Source organism: Beta vulgaris, chromosome 3 (genome assembly GCF_026745355.1).
Source record: "Beta vulgaris subsp. vulgaris cultivar EL10 chromosome 3, EL10.2, whole genome shotgun sequence".
Taxonomy (NCBI): Eukaryota; Viridiplantae; Streptophyta; class Magnoliopsida; order Caryophyllales; family Amaranthaceae; genus Beta; species Beta vulgaris.
In genome coordinates, this window is record NC_079204.1 from 5,676,841 (window position 1) to 5,702,895 (window position 26,055).

The window sequence follows — 26,055 nt, forward strand, 5'->3', positions numbered from 1 at the left end:
AGGAGAGATTGTTACACTTTATAAAGTAGAGGGGTTACTCCTACTATCACCAATTGCTTTTAGTATGGAACCTCCTTTGGGTTTATAAAGCTAGTAGACCAAATCTCTCCTCCTCTTTATTCGGGTCACCCAGGCTTGTTTCGTATTGTTTCTAAATTTAACATGGTAATATTAGAGTCCGGGTTGCAGGTCTCGTCTAAACTGGGTATTTGATCGCTATTGGATAAAGACCGGTCCTCTGAATTTCTAAGGACACTCACATTGGAGAAATAGGAGAGATTGTTACACTTTATAAAATAGAGGAGTTACTCCTACTATCACCAATTGATTTTAGTATGAAATCTCACAATCAAATAATGTACACTTCTGAATTCTAATGAAGAAATCCATATACTAGTTTATTTTGAAAAAAAAAATTCAAAGCACCACGCTAAGTGATGTTTTTCATCAAATTTGAGTTAAGGCAGATTTCTAATAACTTATGACAAAGCATCAAATATTACTCAAAAAAAGTAAAAGTAATCTTATATATGTCTTATACAAGTTTTTGCCTAAAGTTTTTCCTCATCAAAGAAGAATTCTCTCATGCCAACAAAAGGAAATTAAAGATGGAGAAAAATAATACTATCAAATAATGTGTGCGTCAACGTATTACATCTACCATACATGCATCCTTTTCCTCCCTTCTTTTCAACTATTCTTCCTCTTTCCTTAATTACTACGTACCTTGATTTTGTATCAATATTATTTCTTTCTTTATCAAAATAAGGAAAGCAGCTTTTTGTAACTGCATGCATCTAAGTTCATATCGTATAATACGTGTGGACGTACGTGCCAATAATATCAAAACCTTTACTGCAAACAAATATTGCATAGCTTATAGCATGGAATCTAATGTTACAATATGTCGTTCATTGATCATTGTTCAATAAAAAAACAAGAAAAGAGCTTAGAGAATAGAGAGTGGGGATGGCTTTCGGTATTAGAGGAGTTTGCAACACGTATCTTAGGCCTTAGCTTGAATCTTTTTCCAAATAGCTAGTAGTTTTAGTGCGGAAAGTTGAAACGTCTATATATCTTTCTATTTATATCAATATATTACTTCCTTTCGTCTATAATATAATGTTCGTTTCTTTTTTATACCGGTAAGATGGACCTTTCATCTTCGATAAGATATTTTTCATTCCTTATTAATAAGAAATAAAAAAAAGTTGATATTATGAAACTACACGTTGGGGGTGAATCTAACAAGATCCTACATGAGTAGTTTTTTTTATATATATTATTAATGAAAATATTTGGTCAAAAATTCTAGATTTTGACCAACCAAAAATGAAATAAGTATTATACTATGAAATGTAGAGAGTATTAGACACGTGGAAGATTATCGGATTCAGCACGTGGACATTGAGTTGGCACCATGTGAACTCTCACGTGGCATTCGTTCTTTTTTTTTTATGCCAACGGAAATAATGCAAGAGGTTTCGATCCTTTTATATTTTAGATTGTGAATTTATAATTCTAGCACCAAATCAAACCAACTTTTTCTAATCAAAGCGCAATTTTATTTACTAATAAAATGGAAAGATATTAAAATAAACAATAAAATACTTATCACTTATAGGGAACGACAAAATCCTAAGTCTACGCCAATAGAGATGAAAGAAAGACAAAGCAAAAGAAAGCTGGTGGAATTGTATGTTAACTTTTAAATAACATAAATAACGCATTAATATACTCCTTTTGTTTCAAAATATAAGGCATTCACGCTTTACGAAAATTTGCTTTGATCATAAATATCTCTTAATTATGATAAATAAAAATTATACCGTTGGATTCGTCTTGAAAAATACTATAATAATATTATTTTTTAAAATTTTCTATCAACATAATTTGAGAGTAAATAACGGTCAAAATTCGACCTCGAACATCGTGTGTGCCTTATATTGTGAATTAAACGGAGGGAGTATGACTGTATGAGTTTAAGCTAGCAAATTAAATAACACACTTTTCCATGATTAATTCAAGTGAAGGGGACAAGCAAGAGGGTAAACAAGTTTGTAATATAAGGAAATTTGAGAGGATAATGAACAACAATATGGTCATAGATCTTCTGTAAAAAAAAAAATTGAATAGAGAATGTTTCATGTTTGTTAAGAACTACACTTTCATCAAATTACTAATGTTACAAAAGAGTAGGAACATAATGGGGAGACACCCAACTAAAGGGATTTTTCAGACGATGACATCCATTAATTGTTCCAATAATTAGTTACGAGAAAATAAACTCAGTTACAATTACCATATGATGGTGTTTAAATTTCATTTATGAGCGAAAAAAAATTATCTATACAACAAAAATCCAAAATTAACGTTGAAATAAATAGCCGTTAAAAACATAAAAATGTATTAATATGAAACATAGCCTCAAAAAACATTCACAAATCACAACATCGCCAAGTTCAAAAAGAACTAGTTTGTTATAAGAAAATGGGAAAGAAGGTGCAAAATGCGTTACATAGTAGAATTGCATTATACTTTGCCTCTAATTAAAGCAACTGCCTAAGAATAACTAAACAAAATTCCTATAAAAGGTCATACCTATTATCTAAATTAGAAACTTTTATGAACTTGTTTCCTTTAACCTTATTTCTAACATCTATTCAGTTCTACAAAAGAAGGTAATGAGAAACTTTTATTCCTACAAGACAATAAAGAGAGCTTTTTATGAACTTCCCTCTTTTTAACTTATTCCTTACATTTATGTAACAGTTTAAAAGAAAGGACCTTAAACTTTATTGTTATGATCAATCCAAATATGAAAACTTGGGATGACAGCTATCAAATTAGCATTCATATCAAGACACCAAAATGTAATGCACCTCGTGTATTGTTTTGGCTAGTACTCCTATATAAGTCTTGATCCTCTAAGATAAGACCATCCATGCAAGCTAGAGACTCTTTAGACCAATGACCTTGATATGTACATGCATGAGTTACATATGTGATCGTGGATTATTTTAGATCCTACATAATTAGTAAAACTATAATAATTTTAGTGCACATTATATCTTTGAAGTAAAGTAAGGTAATTTTGTAATTTAACATTTACTATGGCTTAACAAGGAAAAAAAATTAGTGGGTAATCCACCTACTAGATAGACATTAATTAATAGTGAATTACAACTCAACAGAGTTAATTGCTAACCTCTGTTCTAAATAGGAGCTACAGTTTGATTTTCACGATTGCCAACACACGACTTTGACCATTAATATATCTAATTATATATTTATAAAAGTTATAAAAAGTTAATATTATGAAAATAGTCATTGAAACAAATCTAATCACATTTTATATCATCATTTTTGTTTTCATATATCAAAAAATAGGATCAAAGTGAGGTGTGTGAACAGTGCAAAAGTTAAAATATTGCACTAAAAAGAAACAGTGAAAGTATTATTTTTATTTGTCTATTTCTAGTAATAATAATAGTAATAATAATAATAATAATAATAATAATAGTAGTAATAATAATGATAATAATAATAATAATAGTAGTAGTAATAATAAAAATAAAAATAATAATGATCAAAACAATAGTGATAATATTAATAATAAAATAATAAACAATAATAATAAGAAATAAATAATAATAAATAATAAAATAATAATAATTAATCATAATAAGATAATTATAATTATAAATAATAATAAGCACATCAATAATAATATGAAGATAACTATAATAATAATATCAAATCAAAATAATAATTAAAATATTAAGTTAAGCTAAAATAAACTAAACTGAATTGAAGTGAGCTGAACTAAACTAAAAATAACAGCAGTAAGTCCCCTTTTTAACAACTAGGTGCATAATCAACCTCTTCCTTTCTCAGAGGACCAGAGGGCCAGACCCCCCACTCTTCTCCCTTTAAAAAATGCACATATTGATATTGGTGCTCTTCCCATGAAGAAACAGCTAGCATACAATTGTGTATTTTAGTAGTTTAATTAGTTGGACATACATCTACCGTTATATTGTGTCTCGAGATTTGGTAGATTATTTCGAGGACCATACTACTACTACTACTAAATCATTAATTCTTAAATTTTACGAGTCAGTCTTTTTATTGCAATTACCTCCCAATTTGAAGGAATCTGCATTACGAAAAGACATGGTGATTGGTGCATCACTGCATCGTGCATGGCGAAGACGTACTTTGACCTTTTAACCCCGGCGGCCACGGGCCAATATTCTCTCTACGCTTATCATTTCACTTGTAGTAGAAGTATATGAATAAGATGTTATCATTAAAAAAAAAAAAAGTTATTGCTATTCAATAAGTAAGTCAATATATATATTTTTATAAATAAATGAATAAAATAAAATTGATAATTAGAAAGTTTTGTTCTTGAAAGATACACCTAATTTATCACTTTGAATAACCGAAAGGAGCTGTGGATTACTACAAATATTGATCTACATAGAAGAATTAACAAGACGCCTTAATTCGGCCATGTAAGATGTTGCTCTATTTTTCTTCGCAACAAACATGTTTAATCTCTCAATGCTCGTAATGTTGTAAAAGTAATTTGATGTCGATGATTGGAGTGTTCTATTGGCTTTTGACTGAGTTGACACTTGTAAATTGTCGTCTTCGATTAGAATTCTTGAGATGCCTTGATTGATTACAGCATGAATGCCTTTTGTGAAATGTTATCATTTCTCTTAAACATGCTATGTAGCACTGAATTTATTTTGCAATGCTAAGGGAATTTTTTCCAAGTGCACTATTAAAGCATTTTTTGTTCCTAATTGAACATTGTTGTTAGGAAAAGTTTAACAAATTAGCTTTTCTTTTTGTAAGAAACTTGAAAACATATACTTCTATTTTAAATTAAATGCATCACAACTTTAATTTTTACATTATTTGCTTACTATCAAAATTTCACCACATAGTTTATGAAAAAGAGACAATCTCACTCTAAATTACATTGTGGCTAATCCAATAATTAATTTCAAATTAGATATTAGTTGAAGACATTTTGTTTCTATTAATCTTTAGAATTTATTTTGGAAAAAGAAATATTGAAGTTACATTAATAATACAAGGATTAAGGTGCCCACCTTTCCAATATATATATGGATTATATCATATATATTTTTGACAATTCAGATGAAGTTTGGATTAGAACACCACTAAAGGATTAACATGAACCATTTTAACTAATAAAATAAGTTTTAATCAATAACAAAAAGTCCGATAAGATGTAATCGGTTATGGTTGTACAAATAAGTTCTAATCGAAAAAAATCGATTTTAATCAATTTCAATAAGTACAAATTAGTTTCCATTAAAAAAATCAATATTATTAGTTAAAGTATTTCAATCAAATAGAAATTGAGTAAAAAACTAAATATCACCATTTTTTGGTGGTTGAATAAGGCCAAAAATTTAATAAAGCCAAGTTTTGAATACTCAATTCTTGATTAAAAGTTGAATTTTCAATCATCATCTACATGCTTATAAACGCGCGCGCACACATCCACATAATATCTACCAAATGTAATATGCAAAACAATTACGGGGTCAGGTCTCTATCAACCTCAATCAATTTTCCTTCCAGACCGAATTGACCTGAAATACTTTATATATACGTAACTCCAAGAAAAATCTTCGTCTTGAAAAACAGTTATAAAGGAATCTAATTATAATAAGTTGGATTGAAGCCCAAAAATACATATGAACGCACCAAGTAAGAATAAAAGAAATACCTCCCCACATAAGTCATAACACATTAGTATTTAGTACAGTGCTCCTTTTTGTTAGTAACATTACCAAACCAAATTTATATGGGAAAGAGCAGAAAAAGCGGGTAAGTCAGGAAAAAAAAAACCTGAAAAATAAAAGAAGAAGCAACCTGAAAAGAAAAACAACCAATCACAAAAAAAAGAAGAAAATCAAATCCAATCAAATCAAATAAATTGTAGTAGAAAAAAGAGGACTCCTTCGTCTGTAAGTCAGAAAAAGGTCACAAACTCACACAACTGTGCCAAATTGGCTTTCTCTCACTCTCTTATTTCTCTAACTTTTGTTTAAAATAATGGAGTAATTGATCAATCAATTGGTAGTATTATAGAAAGTTATAATATTTGCTTTAAATTTCTTATTGAAGTTAACGTCAACCAATGCATAATAAAGCTCTATAAATAGGAGGAGATAACACTCACAACAAATTGCAAAGTTTCATACAAACCAATAACCATTGCTTGTGAATTAACACACCACCAAACCAAACCCACCCAAAAAAGCAAAAGCCCACATTTTTGGTGTTGATTTCCTGTCTCTTTCTTTCTCTCTCTTCATTCTTCCCCTAATTTTTCAGCAAAAACAAAACTACCCATTTCATCAAATCCTTTTATTCTATGATAATTTCACTCACATTTTTGTAATTTCAATAAAAGATTGAATCTTTTTGGTGGGTTTTTTTTTTGAAAAAGAAGATAAATTAATGGAGCAAAAAAGTTTTCTTTTATCTGCATTAAGTGTTGGTGTTGGTGTTGGTGTTGGCCTTGGGATTGCTTCTGGCCAAACAGTTGGTAAATGGATTGGTTCAAATGCTACCTTGGATAGCATTTCTGCTGATCAAATTGAAAATGAATTATTGAGGTTGATTGTTGATGGCAAGGAAACTAAAGTTACTTTTGATGAGTTTCCTTATTTTCTAAGGTAATTTTTTTTTTCTCTCTTTGTAATATTTCCTATTTTGAAGTATGTTTTTGTTCATGATTTCCCAAGTTTATGATTTTGTGTGTTAATCATCCTTCATGAAAAAAATATGACTAAAATTTTGGATAGAGTTGTGGATAAAGATTGTGACTTTATTTTGTGGGTAGGTAGGTGAGTTCATTTTGTTGAGTGGATTATTCATGGAGTTGGGTATTTTTATGATGGATATTTTTGTTTTTTGAGCTTTTGGTTTTTATAATCTTTGGGTTATGTGAATCTGATAGCTTTTTGAATCCTATATGCTGAAAATCTTGTATTGAAGTGGGTTTTTATGCAAATATTAGAACATTTTAAAGTATTTATTAATAGATCCTTTTAAAATGTATTCTTTTCTTTTTGTAAGATTATATTCTCTAGTTCCAGTAGTTTTATGTGTGATTCTGGATGATTATTGACAAGGATTGAATATGATCTTAGATATTTTCATGATTTTTGTTGGTTAAAGATGGCCTTGTGTGCAAAAAGAAAAACATCTGGACTCTTGTATTGATTTATGTGAAAACTTTTTTTTAGAATATTATCAATATGATCCGAGGAATAGTTTCTGTTCAATTGGCTAAATATTATTGTAAAAGATGGAAGTAATACTAAGTATATTCCTGCTCAACTCCAGGGAGATTTTTTCTTGTTCCCTGTGACAACTTGATCTTTACTGTTTGGTTTTTTGTGGGTAAATCAGTAATTATTGTTTAAAGCTGCTTAAGATAAGAGGTGGAAGATCAACTCGAAATTGAAGTTGGTTAACTGATAAATTTTGGGGTTAGTTTGATTCAGTTTAGTTAGTTATTCATGTTGCAAGATTTGTTGGATTGCTAAAAATGATTCTGATGTTGATGATAACTTGCAATATTCTTTAGTGAATGCTTCAGCTTTTCTGTTAGTTAGCTTCCGTATGTCAGTTGCTTAAAAGTTAAACCGAAATTGCGTAATGTTTGAGCAATGATCTGATTAACAATGATCTGATTAAGATAATTTCTTATAAACCATCTTAATCAAGAGTTAAAGTTATGGGGCATGAAAGAATTATTCACCATAAGTTCAATCCAAATCCACTTAGAAAAATGAAGATGATTCATGATCTTGGAACTATGGGTCGTCAGGGATTTCGTAGTAAAGGATAAGGATGTTGTATATTGCTATCAAGATAGCAAGATCTTGTTGGTTTAGTTGTTTCTGACAATTGTTGTTTTATGATGTTGGGAACAGTGAGCAAACCCGAATGCTATTGACAAGCGCTGCATATGTTCATTTGAAGCATGCTGAAGTTTCTAAGTTCACTAGGAATCTGTCACCCGGAAGCAGGGCAATTCTGCTTTCAGGGCCAGCTGGTATGCGATCTTTTTGTTTCCCTTGAGTAATTTCTTCTGTTATATTTCCATGGAATTTTCCCCATGTTGTTGCTTCTAACTAGTTAGTACCTGATTTACTTTCTTCTCCTGTTGCAGAACTTTATCAGCAGTTGCTTGCTAAAGCACTGGCTCACTACTTTGATGCGAAGTTGTTACTGTTGGATGTTGTCGACTTTTCCATGAAGGTGATTATCTCAGATTGAAACTACAAATTTATGATGTGATGAACTTTCAGTTTCACTAATGTCTATTTGATTTTGGTTCGTGCAGATGCAGAACAAGTATGGCTGCAACAAGAAGGAAACTGTAAGCTCACACTTCACTATTACAAATTCAGGATTTTTTTCATTTCTGGATATCATGCCAATTAATCTGAACATGTGATATACTTTGCTTAAAGGAGTTTTAAAGTTTTTCGTAAAGTAGGGTCTTTTAAACTCTAATATTGTTAGCAAATGCCCTGCTTCGTTTGTGTAGCAACCTTGAGGCAGAAATTTTCCTTCACAATTTTCTTTGTCTAGGGTGTTTGTGTGGTTTTAATATTGTATTTACTGGAGAAATGAAGCTTTTCTTTAATAAAAATTTCATGATTATTTGTTGTATTTTCGCTCACCTTTTTGTTTGTTCTTTGCTTTAGCGCATGACAAGGTCCATTTCGGAAGCAACATTAGGACGTATGTCCAGCTTGCTAGGTTCCTTCTCTGTCCTTCCTCCAAGGGAAGTACCTAAAGGTATTAATTTCAGCAACTCTGTACTGAAATTATTTGTCTTTAAAGTATGAGGGCTAAATTTGCTTTTATTCAAGATATGAAGACTCTATTCTACCACTAATATAATGTTCAGGCCATTGTTTTCCATCTTTGTATTATTTCGAGCTAGTAGTTCTTACAATAGTTTCTTTCAGGAACATTGCGTAGGCAAGCTAGCACCACAGACATCAATTCTAGGTATAATACCTTTGTTCTTGTTGTTGTTGGATTATTAAAAAGAGAAGTGTTCAGCTATTCCATATTAGTATGTTAGTTCTAAGCTTGCACATCTACGCAGGGCTGGGGATGCTGCCAGTTGCCCTCCAAAGCATCGTAGGAATGCCTCAACATCAACTGATTTAAGTAGCATTGCTTCTCAATCTGCTACAACAAGTTTCCCTCCAAAGCGCACAAACAACTGGTCTTTTGATGAGAAACTGTTTCTACAAGCACTTTACAAGGTAACTTCTTCAGATTTTTGTGTTTTCTGTTCTGTGCTTTTAAGATACTACTTCCACTGAATCATATGACACATAAAGCTAAGAATATTATATTACATTCGAACTGCAGGTCTTAGTCACCGCATCAGAAAAGAATCCTATCATATTATATGTCAGGGACATTGAAAGGCTACTGCTTCAATCAGAGAGGCTATACAATTTGTTTGACAAATTGTTGAAGAAGATGACGGGTTCAGTCTTGGTGCTTGGGTCACGTATGTTAGATGCAAATTCTGAGTATGAACAAGTGGATGATCGGCTTACCTTGTTGTTCCCTTACAACATTGACATCAGGCCTCCAGATGATGAGAGTAACCTTGTTAACTGGAATTCTCAACTAGAAGAGGACATGAAGATGATCCAATTTCAGGATACCAGGAACCACATTGCTGAGATTCTTGCAGCTAATGATCTTGTTTGTGATGATCTGGGTTCCATCTGCCATTCAGACACAATAACCCTCAGTGATCATATTGATGAAGTTGTGATGTCTGCAATATCTTACCATTTAATGAACAATAAGGAGCCTGATTACCGCAATGGGAAGCTGGTTATATCTTCTACGAGTTTGGCCCATGGCTTGAGTATATTCCAAGAAGGAAAAAAGATGGGCGTGGCTAAGATGGAAACAAATGGTGAAACTGGAAAGGTTTGTTTTCTTATTTATAAATAATGAAATTATACATGCTACCAGACAACCAGGTTTACGGAGGTGTACTTCAAATGCTGAGTTCCTTTTCATTGGCTAAAAATTTTAGGCAACGGATGATGCTGGTGCAGTGAAGTCAGATGGGAAGTCTGAAAGTTCTGGTGCTGATAACAAAGGTGATGACAAATCACTTCCCCCGACAAAGAATGCTGAAAATCCGGCCCCTGTGAAGGTAAGTTGAATGTTATAGATAGTTTTACAAAATAATATGACAGTAATAAATGCATTTTTACTGAAAACGTGATCATATTGAACAGGAAGTGGCCCCGGACAATGAGTTTGAGAAACGCATAAGGCCGGAGGTGATTCCTGCGAATGAGATAGGAGTTACATTCAACGATATTGGATCTCTGGAGGAGACTAAGGAATCTCTTCAGGAACTAGTGATGCTTCCCCTAAGAAGGCCAGACCTGTTCAAAGGTGGGCTTTTGAAGCCTTGCAGAGGTGTGCTGCTCTTTGGCCCTCCTGGTACTGGTAAAACTATGTTGGCTAAGGCTATTGCCAATGAAGCTGGGGCGAGCTTCATCAATGTCTCGATGTCCACCATCACTTCAAAATGGTTTGGTGAAGATGAAAAGAATGTCCGGGCATTGTTCACACTTGCAGCTAAAGTGTCTCCCACTATTATCTTTGTTGATGAGGTGGATAGTATGCTTGGGCAGCGTACCAGGGTTGGGGAGCACGAAGCCATGAGGAAAATCAAGAACGAGTTCATGACACATTGGGATGGACTCATGACCAAACCCGGGGAACAGATTCTTGTTCTTGCTGCTACCAACAGGCCATTTGACCTTGATGAAGCCATTATTAGGCGATTTGAGCGCAGGTTTGTTCATCAAATCTGTATTCTCTCAAGCCAATTGATGTCTAAGTGTATCAGTCTTCTTTTTTGTCATGTCTCATTACAAATTCCCATGAACAAGTTTTCATCACCTGAATTTTGCTGAACTGAACTTAATCTGAACTTATTGTAACTTATTATAACTAATCTAAGCTTATTTTACCTAAAATTTATATTTTTAAGGTGAAGAGAATGCACTTTAACTCTCAAAATCTTTTTCATTACAGGATAATGGTGGGTTTGCCAAGCACTGAGAATAGGGAGAAGATCTTAAAAACTCTTTTGTCAAAAGAGAAAGCAGAGAATGTTGACTTCCGTGAGCTTGCCACCATGACTGAAGGATACACTGGAAGTGATCTTAAGGTTTGAAGCGCCTCATCAATGGTTTAAATACAGTGTGGTATGTTATTGTCACTTCCAACTCATATCCTAACCTTTGTTACATCTGTTTGACAGAATCTCTGTATCACTGCTGCATACCGGCCTGTTCGTGAGCTGATCCAGAGGGAGAGAAAGAAGGATTTGGTTAGTACTTGTTTTTGGGAATTCCCCTTTTTTTCCCTTGAAGTTCTCCAAAAAGCTTTAAGTCCTTATCTCAACTACTAATGTAAATTACAGGCAAGGAAGAAGAAAGCCCAAGAGAATAACAACGATTCAACTGATGCTTCATCTGAGACAAAAGAACCTGAGAAGGAGGAAGAGCCAATTGTTTTGAGAGCTTTGAACATGGAAGATCTGAGGCAAGCAAAGAATCAGGTAATGAATTGTGAAACTAATGAGCATGGTCTAGACATATTTACTTAGAAATAAGGTTGGTTATATGATGACTTATTAAACTTGCACCTGGTGCATGATCTGCAGGTTGCTGCTAGTTTTGCTTCAGAGGGTGCAGTGATGAATGAACTGAAGCAGTGGAACGAGCTGTATGGAGAAGGCGGTTCAAGGAAAAAGGAGCAGCTTACTTACTTCTTATAGAAATGGCCGTCCTTTTTCACACATTCAGAGCATCCTATTCTTACGCTTTCCTATAAAGCTCGAAGAGAACTCCCACAAACAGCTCTAGTTCTGAAGATATGTTTCCATAGGGAGGAAGTTTACTTGAAAGCTCTGTTGCTAGAGTCCTCTTTGGTATGGATATATATAATCTCAAAGCATCAAAAAAAAAAGGCTTGAATTTAGTGTAGTTTGTATTTCTTGCTGGTGCATTGGTGGTCGAGTGAAAGTGAGTTCTAGTTTGATGCAATGTGGGTTCACATTCTACATACCATATTCTATGTAAGAGTTAATTTGCTCATGCTCTATCTTTACAAGAGCCTATGCAATGTAGTATGTAATTAGGTTTCTAGAAAATGAACAACTTATAAAATTTCTCTTAATTTTTATGGTGTAATTTATGTATCAGTTACTGTGGCAGTTGCCCTTTGTACATTATGTCTTATTTAACTCTTCTTATTCTGTTTCTACTACTTGATTTACATTACTAGACGCCTAATGCTTAGTACATAAGCTGGTGGGCAAACTTCTTTGTTTAAAATGAGGCTAGCTCTAAGAAAATGATTATCTATTAGAGAGCTTACTAGCTATGTTACTCAAAATTGGAGAAAGTGTCTATTCAGATAGGGGGGTTCGTGTGCTGGACTCATTCATTTCGTAGAAATTTGTAAGTTTTTGGTTTTTGAAGAAGTGCTCAAGTGTCGTGTTGTGTCGACATGACACCTGGAGGTATTAAAGTTACACAACTTGTTAATTTCAGAATGAGGCTTGCCAAGTTTATAACTTTGATATACCTATTATAGGAATCTTGTTAACTTATTAAGGGACATATTTCGCCAAGATTTGAAATTGAAAAGGGTGTAATACCATTTTAGTTGAGGTCGTGGTACACAAAATTTGAGCATCACAATTCACAATGATGAACTTGAGTTCCTCTTTGCTCACTAAAAGGCTAGAATTGCAACACCATATAAAGGGGTGGATAAATAACATGATCGCCACTTGTTCGAGGATGCGCTAAGTGTATCTTGTAAGTGCAATGAATTGTGGTGAATTGATTTGCTATTCTTATGCTACCTTAAAGATGAACCTTGAATGAGTCAATTATGTTCTGATTTGAAATATTCATTTTGCGCTCTTTTAGTTTATTTTTGTGATTAGTAACATGTTATTAAAATTAACAATCAAATAAGACCTTAATGTTAAGATAGCTTTTGTTTGATAAAACACAATCTCAATTTTAATTGGCAGCAAACTTTTTTTTTTTTTTTTGGTGAACCATACCCGGTTTCCGAAATCCATTTTTTGGATCCCGACTAATCCGGATTCGAGCCGGGTCAGGCCCCAATTGGGGGGAAAGCTCTCCCAACACACTCTGCTGCGTTCCCAGGGCTCGAACTCGAGACCTCTGGTTAAGCTAGAACAACTCCCTTACCAGTTGATCTAAGCATGTGTTGGTTGGCAGCAAACTTATAAGACAAAGAATTGGAGATAGCTATTACGGAAAATGGAAGATTGGGTCCATTCAGCGAAATCTATTATTCAAATAGTGCTAGTCGGGGAAAAAATTATTACTTGTTTTTATACTCGCGGTCAAATAGGTAGTGGAGATTGAAGAGAGATAAAGAAATCTCAATCCACAAAGAAACATCAATGATGTAAACTGGTAGAATGATAATTGGCACTCTTACAAAAAGGTGCCAAAATGAAAATCTATCATGAATCTCCCGCATAATTTTATTTATAGATATATCAAGATCCAATAGCATTCTAATATTAGTATGATTCTTGACAAAGTACATTTGCAAGTCATAGTTTATAACACTCAAATCTCAATAACCTTTGATACATAATTCAAAACATAAAAAGAAAATTACACTATCCATGAAGACTTGTATGCATTAAAATAAGTTTCTTCATGTCATATAATTATACAACCTATATAAATAGAATTTATTTTAATCATATAATTTATCAACCTATAAAATCTAAACATTCACATAAATAACAACCTATTTTAACTCTTTACTTTTAATTCATTCATTAGAACAAATACAACAAAGATATTATAACACCATTATGACGATAAAGTAACCTAAATTGTTGAATGATGGGGCAATACAAAACTTAAATGGTGCACACACTAGTACATAAAGTATGATGCGCACATGTACATGAATAATAAGTCAAATGTACGTAAATAACAAGCCAAAGGAACATATGTACATGGATAACAAACTAAATTTACAATTGAATATATGTACATCTATTGTCGGTACATGTTCATGGATATCGATCTCTATGTGCATAATCTAATCTTTTATGTTTATCATGTATATGGTTCTCTTCCTACGTACGTGTATATTAGTTTGTATGTACTGATTTGGGTGAAAAAATTGGCAAATCCTAGAGGTGATCAAGATTAGCCCGGCAATTTTGGGCACGTTTTTTCGGCCCAACCCGATTTTTTGGACCAAATAATCCAGGCAACAAGTAACCTAGATTTGGAAAAATAGGTCAAATTTCGACCGGTTCGAAAATGACTCAAAAAGCCCACTAGTATCGGTCTGAAATACCGACCTTTAGCGCGGGTTTTTCAGCCCGAACCTCAGCCCAACCGGTAACTTTAGCCCGAAACAAGCCATTTTTTTTTTAAGGAAAATGATATACATAACCCTTAGGGCTACGTATAAGAAACTTAAAATGGAAATAAAAACTTGAATCAAACATTTATTACCTCAAATGATGTGTAATTTTTCTTGAATTCTCAAATTATTTCCATTTTAAAAAAATGTATTTAATGCTTATCCTTAACCCTAAAGGCTACATATAACATTAGCCTTTTTTTAATCACCTCTACTAAATCCCCAAAACCAAAATATTGGAACTTTAATTTCGCCAAGCAACCACCTTAACCACCACCACCGCCAAAAAACGTGTGCGCCCGCCATCATCACCAATCTCTCTTCTTCTTAGTTATGAAATGGGCAAGCTAATAACAACACTAATCTTACTCTTCCTAATTCACAGTTGATCGTAAATCTCCTCAATTTCATCGCAAAACCCTAAAAATGGCGATGGCATTAAAGAAATACGAAAACCTAAGATTGCGAGATTCATTTTCTCTCTCCTACCGCTATCCAATGGCTTGCAGAGAGCTTGGACTTATTCTTCGATTGGCTTACTCCAGATTTCCGAAATCCCTTCAATCTCTGCTTTTAGAAGACACCATTACTGCATTTCGCATCCTTCCTCAGTAATTTCCCTTTCTTTTTTTCTTCTTTTTTTTTTTCTCTGGTCATTTTAGTTCTTTGCTGTTTATATTGGAAATTTGTTCAAATATCAAGAATTTCAGATGAATTGCGTCATTGCGTGCTTCCCTTTTTTTTTTATAAATTAGGTTATCAATGAATTGAACTGGGTCTGATTAATTTTGTGTAATTGTATGTATTTAAGCAAATGAGATACTTTATAATGATTGCAAACAAAGAAAATTCCTGAAGCTGTATTTAAGCTAGTTAGTTATTACTACATTTTTATGCGATTGTATGAATTACTTCTGTTATCAACACTTTATTTTGACGCACGTGCCTAAATTATTTCAACAAAAGAATAGAGTAAAATTTTGGATGTTTCGGATTGGATTGGTTTGGAGTCAAAACGCTGATTGGTTTTTGTTTGGATTTGGATTGGAAAATTGAAATCGAAATTCTATTCGGATTGGATTGGAATAGGGCTAAATTTAAACCGTACCCCGAAATTTCACCTCTAGTCATAGCTGCATATGTAGTTATATTTTTTCAGTATACGAACACACAAAAAAGACTATTTTTTGATCTACAGGACTGCACTACTTAATGAAACATAGAGTATGTACTAAATATTTTTGTTTTCAGATGGTACAATAGTGTAATTTGTGTATGACCAAGTACGATTAACAATGCAGCTTATTTGCTGTTGTAAAAAACTGATGAACTCTTTCTGAATGAGGCTGTCACTGACTAGCTTTGCTTTATGGAAATTTCTTTGACTTGAAGCTGTGTGCTAGAATGCAGACAGAAGGTGCTGTTTCAGCAGCTAATTTTCTTAGCCAGAGTGCGGAGGCTGCTTTGCCAAAGCAGAAACGAGGTCTAGCAGCTACAGAATTCAAGAATGCAAAGGTTGCTTACAAGAGACGAGCCAAAAGGCCCACACCTGAACAGGAAGACAGAGGTAACATTGGCTCTATCAATGTCTCCATATACTTTACGCATTCAAATTTGTGTTAAAAAGATTGGAGTTTTTCCGGCAGTTGGTGACCTAGTCCTTAAACGACCATCAAGTCTTAGTTAGCTCACATCTTATTAAGTCGAGGCAATGTTGAATGCTTGGTGGTGACTCCTGCAATTATTATTTTTTCATTATAGAGAGAAAAACCAGGAGAAAAAAAGTAGAGAGGTTGAAGTTGCATAGCATAGAGGTGGTAGTAGATGAGATTTCGTAGTGATAGATTTTATCCTGGCACACCAGGGGACAAGGAATTATGGATGTGGGAAGAATATTTTCTTAGTTTGAGTCTTTGAGACATCAGAAGCGATGATACAAGCTACTCTTGTTTGGTTGGTTGTCTTAGTAAATGCATATCTCAGTTTTCACATATGTTGACGACATAAGTTACCTTTTGCAGATTTTGTTCAAATCCCTCAAGATGTCCTTGTACATGTATTCAGTTTCCTGGACATGCAATCTTTAATATCTGCTGGTATGGTGTGCTGGTAATATTCCTTCATCATGCGCTTCTTGTTTTAATGCTTGCCAGTTGCCAACATTATCTGGCAAATCTAAACATTTAGTTGGATTTTCGCTTTATGGCTGCCAAAAAAAGGGATTTTCTAGGAATATCATACTGTTCGCCAAATTATAACCTTCAAATGTTCACTCCTGGGTATTCTAATGGCAGTTGTTTATTGATGTTTCTAAAGGTCGTGGAATACAGCAGCAGATGACAAATATCTTTGGAAGTATCATTATAACACCTATTTTGGTGACTCAGACAGTATTATGAAATTGGAGGAACTACAAGGTCATAATAATGCTCAAGACAGGCAACAAACAGCTTCGAATGGGGTTTGTGATGATGTGAACTATGAGTGGAAAGATGGTTTCAGAAGAGCATACTTGGGTATTTATCTATAATTATAGGCTTTAAAAATTCCTTTTAGCATAGCTGAATCTTGGCTGTGACATTAGTTCATTACCATTGTAAAGTACTTTCATCCCATAGAACTGCCCACCCTTCCTTTTTGACTACCTTAATTTTGTTCAATTTTCTATATTGCCCTCGTTTTCCTTAGAAGTCGTTACTTTTATTCATAATTTGATTAATATCATACAACTCAATACCAACTGAGTGCAATTTTGGCATGACACTGAAGACACAAGTCAGTTTGATTTTCCATAAAATATATGAGAACTCAAAGTGGACATTCTTTTGTGGGATGGGAAGGAGTTTAATTTTGCGTAGTAAAACCTTTTTGCTTCTGTTTCCCTTAGAGGGTGGCTTCGTCTCCATACCTCAGCTCTTTATATTGTCTTTTTTTCATGCCCTTCCAATAATATTTGTTTTTCTAAGGCCAGTTTTTCTTTAGCTTGCTGCGAACGTGCAAAGGGAAGGTGATGCAGACACCTTTTCTGAATTATTTGGTGGCTTCCATTGAAGTTTTTTGTTCATTGGCAGGCCTTCCATCTTGGAGATACAAGTACAACAGAGGATACTGTGGTCACTGCAATTCAATTGTTTGGCTTGATAACTTGAGATGTCCAAATAAACACTCGAGACAAGAATCTAGGAATCAGCAGCTGATGCCCGTGTCGCCTAACCAGGTGGCTTTCACATTCTGTCTTAAGAGTTTCTATCATAGTTATAGTTGTGTACTTGTCTAATAGCTTGCTTGCAGAAGTTAGTCCGCTGTACTCACAATATCAATTGTTCCTATCATCTAAATTTGCTATTTCACTGTTATGTCAGTTGCTTCAATTTTACCTCAAGTACCCATGTCGATTCCTTGACATTTCCGACATGGGCATCAACAATTAGGTTCTTCATTATGGGCTAAAATCATGGAAATTTTCGTAAAATAGTCGAGTCCGACCCTTGGACATGTACCTCTATGACCCTATCTAACACAAGAAGCTGATTTCAGTTAACATAGCCACTGGGAACTCCGAAGCCTTCATTGACCTCCATTTGCTCCTTAATTGCGGTGTCATTGGAGTAGTATTGTTTAACCTCCTCAAAAGTTTTTTTCAACTGTTAGACCCAGATTGGCCGGATGTCTCTTCACACTGACATCTTTTAATTAGTATTTTTGGTACTGTTAGACTGTTAATATTTCTGTCTAGCTGCTGCTGTTATGTAATTGTCACACATTCAAACTACAGATTATGTGTTCACTTATCAGTCCCTTTACTGCAGATTGTCGGATACATTATAGATGATGATACTTCCTGGATGATATATGCTTCAGGTGGCGATAGTGATAGCGAATCAGACGAAGAGTCTGCTCTCAAGTTTTGGACGCCTATATATTAAACATTAGGTCAGTGAGGATGCTTGATTAGAGAGCTGTGCATGCCAGGGAAGAAGCTTTTGATGGATCTCTTGGCCCTTGGGGAGCAACTTCTTGGCTGTATCAGGCTATCAGCTATGACTTCGTATAGAAAAAGGATGTCATGGTTGTTTATATTTATCTTATTTGGTAAAGTGACCCAAATCCTCACGGGTTCTTAAAAATGTTTTTGAGAAGTTGTAAGTCAATGGTTAATCATTATATATAGCAATAACAATTATAATATTTGTGTTTATAATAAGGAAAATTTGTCAGAAAAAACCTTTGAAATACAAGTATTTGTGATAAACAACCTTTTAAAAAAAATCTGGCATAATAAGATCTTAAAAACAATTTTTTACAAGGAACAACCTTAACCCATTTTCCAGGCCTTTTGCCAACATATTTTGCGTCTTTGACTCACTAAAGTCAAACACGACAAGACACTTTATTTCTTATGTTTCAATTCGATTTCACTTCATATTATTAATGAAGTCAACGTCGAAAAATACTTGGTTAATGTCGAGAAATGGAAAAAAACAGGAGCATAATAGATGCAATTTACATGCACTACAAATGTTTGATTTTTACGAGTCAACGTTGAAAAATGCTTAGTCAATGTCAAAAAATGACTCGAGATTATTACTCACAAAATATTTTCTTCTTAAAGATCTTATATTGCCATTCAAAAAGTTGTTTCCGACCAAAAATCGTCTTCGTTTGTCTTTGAAGCACTTACTTTAAGCTTTCAGTCTTAAGAGTGTGGGAAAGCTTTCCCGTGAGCAGCAATGTGCTTCTAGATGGAAAGGGAAGTCTAGGCAAAAATCCTCCATATGTTTAGAAACCCGTGGTAAGGTGCTTCTGTTACTGCATCGTCCTCGCTATTTATAGTTCTCCTCGGTAAGTCTCAAACTAAAAGTACAACATCCTTTCCCTCAAAATAGACAAAAGAAAAGAGGTCTGCATCCACTCGAGGCTCCATGACTCCTTTCCCAATTGTAGAAACCAGTGAACCAGGAACACCACAAGAAACCAACACTCTAGGCAAGAGAAAACACAGCATTACCAGACTACCACCTCCCGATACACAATTAGTAGCATCTGCCTCGACAAAACACCCTGACGAGTAATCTCAATGCTTTTAACAAGCCAAGAAGCATGAACATACAAAATACACAAAAGTTGTCCCTTTTTCATGGGAACTTGACTTACCCATCGCAAGGATGCACAGAAGAAGGGAACGAACTTCACATATCCCTTCTCCAGTCAATCGGACATTATTCTAGTTTTTATACATTTTCTCAATTTGCACGAGCACTGTACAACATTGTCAAGATATATAGTCGAAAATGCAAATCTTTAGCTCCAGGAAATTCAAGACTCCTACAATACCACAATATCTATAAGCTATTTCCATGATATTGGATTTCCCAACAATATTAATACCTTGATGTATCTCTTATCCACCAGCATTGCACCCTAAACGCTAAACCTTAGCTCTGAGTAAGAGCGTAACAGAAAAAGCAGACACATTTCGGAATAAGGACAAAATTTAGCAAACCTTCCCCAATTGCAGCAAACAACACAACACCCTAGGAAAGAGGGATCACCACAGATGCACCTCTCGATACACAATCAGTAGTATTGCCTTGGCGCAACACCCTGCCAAAAATCACTGGATAGAGGGGGAACCATAATCTCAGCCAACAAAATCACACTGAATTATATCTTCACGACATTTGATACCTTATAAGTTATAACATTGGTTATTCACCAGTATCACACACTAAACCCTGGCTCAAGTAACTAGTAACAGAGCATAAAAAGCAAACATATTCAGAGATGGTGAAGGTACAAAAATACATTATTGTTCATCTACTTTCATCTAAATCTCACAAGATACTGAACATAATACTAGAAGTCGTACGAGTTTAAAAAGAATCCAGGACTAGAAACTATCTTACAAAGCACCTGGTTCATTTCAAATATAAGCTCATATACGTTGAAAAACAATCAACATAAACAAAGGTCCTAAACAACATAAAGAGTTGTGACTACTACACAAAAAACAGCAGCAGGGGGTAAATGTCAGCAGTAAACCTTGTCATAGCTAGCTCTAAATTCTCTCTTCAAGCAGACTTCTTGTCTTTCAAGGGCCCTCTTGGAATCTTGCTCAAGAACTTTTCATCAGCTACCGCATACTGCTTCTTGAGCTCAATGGCTGCCTTCTCAGCAAAAGCATCTACATGATCCTCGTACTTCTCATAGAGCACGGGCACGGTGTGCAACAGAACAAACACTGTCCAAGTAGCAAACATACATGTTAGGAAAACAAAGATATATATGTAACACTATAGGTATACAAGTTCGCCAAACCAAGTATCTTACATAGGTAAACAAGGGTCAGGAAGTTGAACCAACTTCCAACAACTGAGACAACCCACAAGCCGGCGATTACCTGTTAACAAAACCGTATCAAATAACAGCAAGAGCTTGTTAGAAATGACACGGGATCAATAGACAGAATCAAGAATGCAAACTGCAACTAGTCTGTACTCTGTAGCATAGATGCTCAAAAGCGCAAAAGCAATACATAGCTATCAAAAGAATCAAAAATCAGACCTAGATCAGAAAGACTCCGACTGGACTTTTTTTTTTTTTTTTTGAAGGTAAGGAGAATTCCCTTGCAAGAAGGGGGAGAAATTGGGAATCCTTCTTGCAAGGGGTTAGAATCAAACCCCTTTACGACCACTAGACCAACCTCGATCTTCAAATTCAGACGAAATTAAAACAGACAAATGGTATAGGATTTGATATCAAAAACGAAATTATTGAAATTGACAAGAGAGACTGAAAAACATACTCTAAAAAACTTCTTCAGCTCTTTCCCAGAGGCAATGTCCCGTAGAACAGAAAGAGCTCGGTTTATTTCAAATCTTAATACTGAGATAAATTCCAGGAGAGCATTATCAGGAATGTGAACATCTGGAATACGTGGTGGAGCCCTAACAAATACAAGACAACAGAGTCAAGATGGAAATTCCTTAAAAGTATGAATAGTCAAATTAGGAGAACAATATGCTCACTTGTGGATGAATGCAGAAGCATTTGACCAAAGGAAAAGGACCGCTAGAGTAAATATCAAGATGTGGCAGAGCAGCGTCAGCAAATGATATTCGAGAAGTTCAAAGAGAAACCAAATAACAGTAGCTACACCAAGTGCAGAGGCAGAAATCTTCTTGTTCCTCCACAGGAGAACATCAGCAGCTGAAAAGATTCAAATCAGACATGGTTAAAAATAAACAAAAACCACACAAAATCAGGTCTTCACCTTCAACACAAATATACATGTGAAGAAACGAAGTAGTCACAGCATGATGAAACCTCTTGCCCAGTTGCCCTTACAATCTAGCCACATGCATTCACACGCACAAAGACCAAATAGAAGAGATCCTCACTCCCAAAAGAAAAAAAGAATCAAAAAAGAAAATGAGAAATGTTTAATCCCATCTCTGAGAGTGACTTTGCTACAACAACAATCTTCTCAGTACTCCTAACAAGAGATTATCAGAAAAGTTCTGAAAAACAACAGGCAGCGCAGGTCATCTATCTGAACCAAGAAAGCAGAAAACTATGAGCATAGCTCACATTATCCTCTTCGCCAACCCTTATGTCTTTACCCTGTAAATCAAGCCTGCCTCTAAGAAGCAAGTGCAATAAATCCTACCAATTAATCAAGGGGAAAATATGGTAGTACACAAGCTTGGAACAAGCAATTGACTACACAAGGCAATTGTCAAAACTGTGAATAATCACGCCAAGGGAAAGACTGCCCACAAGAAGAAAAATCAATAGGCCCTGACAGGGGAGAGTGATGAAAGAACCTCCATATATCAAAAACATGTTTGCATGGAAAAAAAACAGCAAACAAAAGCAACTGAACAAGCAAAAGAACAACAGTGCAACGGTAACAGAATGTGTGATCGAAAACTGGTCCCATTTTAAGCAGTCAATATGATTGGGCCATCTTCTATCCGTAATTCCATATAGATATCAAAATACAACAACAATCAGGGAGCAATAACTACAACAGTTCCTCAAAACCTCTAAGATAAACAGTAATGGAAAAGCACCAAATCAGACTAAAAAAAATCTCATCCAAAAAATCATACCATGATTTGCACCTCCATGCCAAGCCAAAAAAAAAAAACAGATTTGACCAAGCAAAGCAAAAAGAACTCAGGCAATTTTATAAGAATGCTGATTTGAAGCAACTATAATAGCAAAGCACCAAATCTAATTACAAAATCTTCTCCTAAAGATTTCTCCGTAGTTTCACGCCTTCTATAGAAAGCAAAAGAAAAAAATGACCAAAAGTCTAGAGAAAGCAATAGAGCTCCTCACTATAATCACAATAAATGATCCAAATCGTTAACATAATTACACTCTTTCAAATGTACCTAATTAGAATCTTCTACACTATATTTTCTCTTAAGGATAAGACTTCAAGGTTGCACCCCGCATCCCACACAAAAAAATCAACTAAATATACTAATGAATAAGTTTGCGCCTCTAATATATACAAGCTAATCAAATTCGACCTTCAAATAGAAAATACTCAATAGCAATTTCGAAAGCACCAAACAGAGCTACAAAATTTTCTCCTAAAGATCACACTCGAAATTAGCAACCCCCCCCCCCCCCCCCAAATTCCACATGAAAAACCACAAAAGTATAATCATGTGATAAAATTTTAGCATGAAGATAGCAAACATAGCTCCTTCTACCAAATACTCTACATAATTCTTCTCCCACAAACAAACCTTAAATTTTCACATCGAATTCCACTCACGAGAAAGCAAAATAAAAAAAAAAGTAAGGTTAGTATCACATTACATTCTTAGCACCTCAAATAAATAGGTTCATCATATAAAAATATAAAATCGGACCTACAGATACCAAAAACAGCTCCAGTTCTTCAAAAGGTACCAAGATAATCTCCTAAATACGAAATCTTAGCTAGTTTTGCACCTCCAATTCCACTTAAGCTAAATGAATCATATACTCATCACATTAAATCCTTCAAACCTCTAATTTCGTGCAACAAAATAAATAATAAGGACCTACAGATAGCAAAAATAGCTCCAATTCCTCAAAGGACCAAAACCATCTACATCAAAAACCTTAATTTTGCACCTCTAATTCGAGGTAGGAGAAATATCAAACATATAAGCTCATCACCTTAAATTCTTCGCATCTCTAATTCCATGCAATAAACTATATAATCAGGACCTACAGATAGCAGAAATAGCTCCAATTCCTCAAAAGTACCAAAATAATCTACTAAACGTCAAAAACCTTAGTTTTGCACCTCGAAATTGACGCAGGAGAAATATCAAACATATAAGCTCATCACATTAAATTCTTCGCATCTCTAATTCCATGCAATAAACTATATCATTATGACCTACAGGCTACAGATAGCAAAAACCAAAATAATCTACAAAATCCATCTCCTAAATACGAAAATACTTAGTTTTGTACCTTTGCACCTCTAACTCAATTTAGGAGAAAAATCAAATATATAAGCTCATCACGTTGAATTCTTCGCACCTCTAATTCCACTCAATAAACTATATCATTATGACCTACAGATAGCAAAAACAGCTCCAATTCCTCAAAAGTACCAAAGTAATCTACAAAATCCATCTCCTAAACACGAAAATAGTTAGTTTTACACCTCCAATTCAGCTTAAAAGAAAAATCAAACATATAAGCTCGTCACATTATTTTCTTCGCACCTGTAATTCTACGCAATAAACTATTTCATTATGACCTACAGGCTACAGATAGCAAAAACAGGTCCAATTCCTCAAAAGTACCAAAATAATCTACAAAATTCATCTCCTAAATAGAAATATAGTTAGTTTTGCACCTCTAATTCGAATTAGGAGAAAAACCAAACATATAAGCTCATGAGTCATGACATTGAATTCTTCGCACCTCTAATTCCACGCAATAAACCGTATAATTAGAGAAAATAACACCGCATTTTCGAAAAATCGATATAAAAAAAAAGGAGGAGAGTGAAACTGACGTTTGCCACCACCAAGGACCTTATGAACAGGCTTCTGGCGACCAAAAAGGCGATAGATCTTCGAAGAAGTCGAAGACGACGGAGAAGCAGGCGCCTCCGCTTTCTCCGTCGCAGGAACAACCTCCGGAGGCGGCACGTGAGCAGCAGCAGGAACAGACGGCGTCTCCGACGACGAAGACTTTTTCTTATCGGATTCTTCGTCGGATGAAGACGATGATGAATCGTGACCGTGAATCTTATCGGAGATCTTCTCCATCAACGATGATGACTCGTGGTGCTCCTCTGCGTGGTCCGACATCGCAGCTTCAATGGCGGAAGAAGCTGAGGAGAGAGAAAATTGGAAAATGGAAAATGAGAGAGAGAAGAGAGTGGGATTTGTGTTGGGAGGAGGGAGGAGAGAGAAAATGTATGTGTGGTTTTGGAATGAGAGGTTAAGGGATGTTTGTATTGTGTTAATTTAGGAGGGGGAGGTGGGTGACGGCGTTAAGTGAAGCGTGGGAGAGATATTTAAGGAGTTGGATGACACGTGGAGGGAAGGAAATTAAGGAGTGGCATAGCATACTCTTTTCGTGGGGCGCGAAGGAGACAGGAGTTGTATTCTAATTTGTGGGGTCGTGAGATTTACATGTGTTGCACTCATTGCTTGCCATTTGGGTGCACATATCTATATGAAAGTATTTTATTTTGTAAGATTTTAGGGATTCACTGACAATAATTAGAGGTGGGCAGGGCCGGCCCAGTACGCGGCCCGGCCCGGCTCGGTTTGGGTCTAGCCTGACTCGGTTTGTTGTCCGCTTCGTGGGTTGTGGGCTTGTCACGGTCGGCACGAGCCCGCTTAGATGGCTCGTAGGCCCTTTTTTAGTCTAAAACATTCAAAAAAATAACATAAAACACGGGTCACGCTCGCAGATCCCTGGGCCTAGACCATGAACAAAATCTGGAAATTTCTAGTCAGGCACGGCACGTCCCGCCACTCTCGGGCTCGGGCCTGGCCCGACATTTCCCTAAACCCGCAGGTCGAGCTCGGGTCCGGCCCGACATTTTCCTAAACCCACAGGTCGAGCTCGTGAACAGGTTCGACCCGGCCTGCGCTCAGGTATAGATTCACCTATCTTTATGTTATTTTCAAATCAAGTTTCTTACAATTAGTACAAGTGATTTTTTATTGATAGTTAAACTCTCACTTTTCATTTCAAAGGTCACGACTGACATCTTACAGTTATATAATATTTATTTTTTAATTGAGTACTTTTTCTCTATATCTTTAATGGTTGCACTTTGAGTTTTTGACATTTTTCAAAAAAAAAATATTTGACTATCATTTGTGATTACTGAATAAGAATAAAATATAGTTATGTGAGATCTTGTTTGATTCATCTTGATATGTACTTTTAGAATATCAATTTTTTTATATAATTTTTACGTAAGTAAATTTAGAG

The 26,055-nt window shown here is 34.9% G+C and overlaps 3 protein-coding genes across 4 annotated transcripts; 2 read left to right on the forward strand and 1 right to left on the reverse strand.

The window, feature by feature from the left end:
* The first annotated feature begins 6,212 nt into the window (after nucleotides 1-6,212).
* LOC104888335 (hypothetical protein) lies at nucleotides 6,213-12,402 on the forward strand. The gene is made up of 14 exons (XM_010673273.4): nucleotides 6,213-6,731; nucleotides 7,998-8,119; nucleotides 8,237-8,325; nucleotides 8,411-8,446; nucleotides 8,778-8,871; nucleotides 9,045-9,087; nucleotides 9,188-9,350; nucleotides 9,460-10,038; nucleotides 10,148-10,270; nucleotides 10,356-10,924; nucleotides 11,167-11,302; nucleotides 11,396-11,464; nucleotides 11,558-11,695; nucleotides 11,801-12,402. Exons 1-14 carry the CDS (start codon nucleotides 6,514-6,516, stop codon nucleotides 11,912-11,914), a joined length of 2,493 nt encoding a protein of 830 aa, XP_010671575.1. The 5' UTR covers nucleotides 6,213-6,513; the 3' UTR covers nucleotides 11,915-12,402.
* A 2,390-nt stretch (nucleotides 12,403-14,792) lies between these two features.
* Nucleotides 14,793-18,765, forward strand: LOC104888336 (F-box protein At5g52880). Of its 2 annotated transcripts, none has more exons than XM_010673275.4 (6): nucleotides 14,793-15,188; nucleotides 15,981-16,144; nucleotides 16,599-16,686; nucleotides 16,894-17,093; nucleotides 17,649-17,794; nucleotides 18,439-18,765. In XM_010673275.4, the coding sequence occupies exons 1-6, from the start codon at nucleotides 15,004-15,006 to the stop codon at nucleotides 18,508-18,510; spliced, it is 855 nt and encodes a 284-aa protein (XP_010671577.2). In that variant the 5' UTR covers nucleotides 14,793-15,003; the 3' UTR covers nucleotides 18,511-18,765. The 2 variants fall into 2 exon arrangements, with proteins under 2 accessions (XP_010671577.2, XP_010671576.2); XM_010673274.4 differs by having other exon boundaries at nucleotides 14,794-15,188; nucleotides 18,387-18,765.
* Nucleotides 18,766-20,322: 1,557 nt separating this feature from the next.
* On the reverse strand, nucleotides 20,323-25,090 carry LOC104888337 (reticulon-like protein B4). Its single transcript, XM_010673276.4, has 5 exons — nucleotides 24,617-25,090; nucleotides 21,606-21,786; nucleotides 21,383-21,524; nucleotides 20,908-20,977; nucleotides 20,323-20,818 (listed from the first exon to the last, which is right to left on the reverse strand). Exons 1-5 carry the CDS (start codon nucleotides 24,912-24,914, stop codon nucleotides 20,649-20,651), a joined length of 861 nt encoding a protein of 286 aa, XP_010671578.2. The 5' UTR covers nucleotides 24,915-25,090; the 3' UTR covers nucleotides 20,323-20,648.
* Nucleotides 25,091-26,055: the final 965 nt, after the last annotated feature.

Coding starts and splice junctions, on each gene's coding strand:
- LOC104888335 (XM_010673273.4), top strand. CDS start 6,514: ATGGAGCAAAAAAGTTTTCTTTTATCTGCATTAAGTGTTGGTGTTGGT. Junction 8,120..8,236: donor TCTGCTTTCAGGGCCAGCTG/GTATGCGATCTT, acceptor CTCCTGTTGCAG/AACTTTATCAGCAGTTGCTT. Junction 8,326..8,410: donor TTGTCGACTTTTCCATGAAG/GTGATTATCTCA, acceptor TGGTTCGTGCAG/ATGCAGAACAAGTATGGCTG.
- LOC104888336 (XM_010673274.4), top strand. CDS start 15,004: ATGGCGATGGCATTAAAGAAATACGAAAACCTAAGATTGCGAGATTCA. Junction 16,145..16,598: donor ACCTGAACAGGAAGACAGAG/GTAACATTGGCT, acceptor TACCTTTTGCAG/ATTTTGTTCAAATCCCTCAA. Junction 17,795..18,386: donor TGCCCGTGTCGCCTAACCAG/GTGGCTTTCACA, acceptor CCTTTACTGCAG/ATTGTCGGATACATTATAGA.
- LOC104888337 (XM_010673276.4), bottom strand. CDS start 24,914: ATGTCGGACCACGCAGAGGAGCACCACGAGTCATCATCGTTGATGGAG. Junction 21,787..24,616: donor GGTCCTTGGTGGTGGCAAAC/GTCAGTTTCACT, acceptor GAATCTTTTCAG/CTGCTGATGTTCTCCTGTGG. Junction 20,978..21,382: donor AGCTGAAGAAGTTTTTTAGA/GTATGTTTTTCA, acceptor TTTTGTTAACAG/GTAATCGCCGGCTTGTGGGT.